This window comes from Hylobates moloch, unplaced genomic scaffold (genome assembly GCF_009828535.3).
Source record: "Hylobates moloch isolate HMO894 unplaced genomic scaffold, HMol_V3 SCAFFOLD_32, whole genome shotgun sequence".
Lineage (NCBI taxonomy): Eukaryota > Metazoa > Chordata > Mammalia > Primates > Hylobatidae > Hylobates > Hylobates moloch.
This window is the reverse complement of record NW_026652307.1, coordinates 3,261,044-3,264,751: the sequence shown is the minus strand read 5'-3', so window position 1 is coordinate 3,264,751 and position 3,708 is coordinate 3,261,044. Positions and strand designations below refer to the sequence as shown.

Genomic DNA, 3,708 nt, shown 5'->3' with positions numbered 1-3,708 from the left:
AGAGGCCCCTTAACATTCCCTGCATGGTAAAGAAGACCTGCTGTCCTGCCTGTGTATCATAACAGAGACCAGAGGGGTGATGGCCAGTTACACAGCAAGGTGCAGGATGAGGCTGTTTAGGGAGGGATGGTAACAGACTTCAAAAGGAAGAATTTGACAACCAAGTGACAAGTGACTAAAAGGGAATTTGGGGTTGGAAGGTATAGCAAAGATAAGAAGGTTCTGGATCAAATCACCACAGATAATCAAAGACCTTGCAAGCCTGGGCATCTAACCATAAACCAGCAAGGTCCCCTAACTTTCACCCTGTGCCTGAGAGCGACAGGTCTAGTCACACAGACTCTTATCTCCAAGTCTCTACACATTTCCTAACTGCAGGAAAAACTGGCAACGCTGTTCAGATATTTTCCTTACATAGTTCACACTGGACACATTTTTCCCCCAGACTGTGTCTACTGAAGAACTCCAAAAACTTTAGAGAAATCAATTTTGAACTTTTAGCTTTAAGAGTTTTGGAATTCTTACATTCCTACCTTCCGAACTTGAAAGAGCTTCCCATCACCACACAGTTCACAGAATCGGGGGAGTAGCAGGCGCTCGACTGTACTCTTACTCAGCATTGAAGCCATTTTGCAGATTATCTATAAATTTAAAAAAAAAAAACGAATCATTTAAAATGCCAAAGCATGTAAGTGACATGTAGCACTAAAGAGATATTCCAAAAGCCAATATTCAAAATATTCCCAACATACCTAAGAAGGAAAAATAAAAAACACCTTCTTTTGAGTTTTGTCAAGTTATCAGATCAACAGAAGGCCCAACATTTCTCCAGTTTGACTCAGATAACTGTTTGTCTGAAGCTCAAGAGTTACTATCTGCCAGGTCCCCACCTTGTGCCCAATACACAAACAAACAAAAATGTATGTGCATTGGCTCATTTTACCTTCCCAAGAATCCTATGACATGGGCATTATTTATCCTCATGTTTCCAGATGAGGGAATGCTGCAAGAGGTTAAATAGCATGACTAAACACAAACAGTGGGGAGGTGAGACATCCAGTGACAGCAGGACATGGTAAGCACTGGAAAATGATCACATTCTGGAGAAACTAAACAGTAGACCATTACAAGAAAAAAAAAAAGATTAAATTTTGCATTTATGCTGCTTTTTGCCTGAGGGTACTTCCTGTTCTACATGGCTATGCAGGGCAGCTAGACCTCAAGCAAAAGCAACAGGCAGAAGTCCTAGCCAGAGCAATCAGACAAGAGAAAGAAAACAGGGCATCCCAAGCAGAAAAAAGGAACTATCTGTGTTTGTTGATGATATGATCTCATACCTAGAAAACCCTAAAGACTCCTCCAAAAGACTCCTAGATTTGATAAATGAATTCAGTAAAGTCTTGGGTTATAAAACCAATGTATACAAATTAGTAGCACTGCTTTACACAAACAATGAGAAAGATGAGAATCAAATCAAGAACTCAATAGCTACAAAAAATTAAAGTAAAATACTTAACAAAAGATCTCTACAAACAGAACTACAAAACCCTGCCCAAAGAAATCACAGATGACACAAACAAATGTAAATACAGCCCATGTTCATCGATTAGAAAAATCAATATCATAAAAATGACCACATTGCCCAAAGTAATCTACAGATTTAATGCAATTCTTATCAAAACATCAATTCATTATTCACAGAATTAGGAAAAAAAGTCCTAAGATTCATATAGAATTAAAAAAGTCAGAATAGCCACAGCAACACTAAGCTAAAAGAACAAATCTGGAGGCATCACATTATCCAACTTCAAATTATAGTACAAGGCTATAGTAACCAAAACAGCATGGTAATAGTATGAAAGCAAACCACTGCAACAGAATAGAGAACCCAGAAATAAAGCCAAATACTTACAACCAACTGATCTTTGACAATGCATACAAAACATACACTGGGGAAAGGATATCCTATTCAATAAATGGTGCTGGGAAAACTGGCTAGCTACATGGAGAAGAATGAAACTGGATCCTTATCTCTCCCTTTATGCAAAAATCTGCTCAAGATTTTAAATCTAAGACCTGAAACCATAAAAATTATAGAAGAAAATCTAGGAAAAACTCTTTCTGGACACTGGTGTAGGCAAACAATTTATGACTAAGACCCCAAAAGCAAATTTAACAAAAACAAATATAAATAAATGGGATCTAATTAAACTAAAAAGCTTCTGCACAGCAAAAGAAATAATCATCAAAGAGATAACCCACAGAATGGGAGAAAATATTTGCAAACTATGCATCCAACAAAGAACTGATATCCAGAATCTACAAGGAACTCAAACAAATCAAAAGAAAAAAAACAAATAATCCCACTAAAAAGTGGGCCAATTATATGAATAGGACATTTCTCAAAAGAAGATATACAAATGGCCAACAAGCATATAAAAAAAATTCAACATCACTAATTATCAGACAAATGCAAGCTAAAACCACAAAGATATACCATGTTACCCTAGCCAGAATGGCCATTATTAAAAAGTCAAAAAACATAGATGTTGGCATGAATGTGGTGAAAAGGGAATGCTTATATACTGCTGGTGGGGATGTAAATTAGTACAACTTCTATGGAAAACATTATGGAGAATTCTCTAAGAACTAAAAGTAGGTCTACCATTCAATCCAGCAATCCCACTATTGGGTATCTACCCAAAGGGAAGGAAATCATTATATCAAAAAGACACCTGTATGCATATGTTTATTGTAACACAATTCACAATTGCAACGATACAGAATCAATCTAAGTGCCCATCAGCCGATGAGAAGACAAAGAAAATGTGGTAGTCTGGGTAGTGAGACCTGTCTCTACAAAAACTAAACAGAATTAGCCGGGTGTAGTGGTACACGCCTGTAGTCCCAGCTACCTGGGAGACTGAGGTGGGAGGATCACTTGAGCCAGGGAGGTTGAGGCTGCAGTAACCCAAGGTTGCACCACTGCACTCCAGCCTGGGCAACAGAGCAAGATGCTATCTCAAAAAAAGGAAGAAAAAAATATATATATACACATACATATACATTTTAATGTGGTATGTATATATACCATGGAATACTATTCAGCCATAAAAAAGAACAAAATAATGTCTTTTGCAGTAACTTGGATGGAACTGCAGTACATTATTCTAAGTGAAGTAACTCAGGAATGGAAAACTAAATGCCCCATGTTCTCACTTATAAGCGGAAGCTAAGCTATGGGTATGCAAAGGCAAATACAGTCATATAATGGAAACTGAAGACTCAGAAGGGGAGAGGGTCAGAATGCGGTGATGGATGAAAAACCACCTACTGGTGTTCAGCGTACACTCCTCAAGTGATGTGTACCCTAATATCCTAGACTTCACCACTATACAATTCATCCATGTTGCCAAAAATCACTTGTATCCCTAAAGCTAGTGAAATAAATACATGTATACATACATAAATTTTTTAAAGCTACAGTTTTACTGTGAAGGAAGGAGGAAGCCAAAGAAAGGAAAGCTCCAAAATCTGTGGTTAAATCCTACCCTAATCCTTAGCTGATCTCTGAACTGTGCATGCACAGGGGAGATGATGAGGTTCATAGAGAAACAGTTAACTTAAGGATGAAAGAAGTGAGCTGTTTCAGCTGCTGCCTACTACAGGAAAAACAGAATCTGAACTGCTTTCTAGAACAAAGTCAAT

At 37.7% G+C, this 3,708-nt stretch overlaps 1 protein-coding gene across 1 annotated transcript in view; it reads right to left on the bottom strand.

The window, feature by feature from the left end:
- Window positions 1-3,708, bottom strand: part of LOC116463300 (serine/threonine-protein phosphatase 4 regulatory subunit 1-like) — a 72,389-nt gene that overhangs the window by 18,671 nt on the left and 50,010 nt on the right. The window contains 1 exon segment of the mRNA XM_032146335.2: window positions 526-641. Within this exon segment, the coding sequence (XP_032002226.1) occupies window positions 526-641 (116 nt within the window).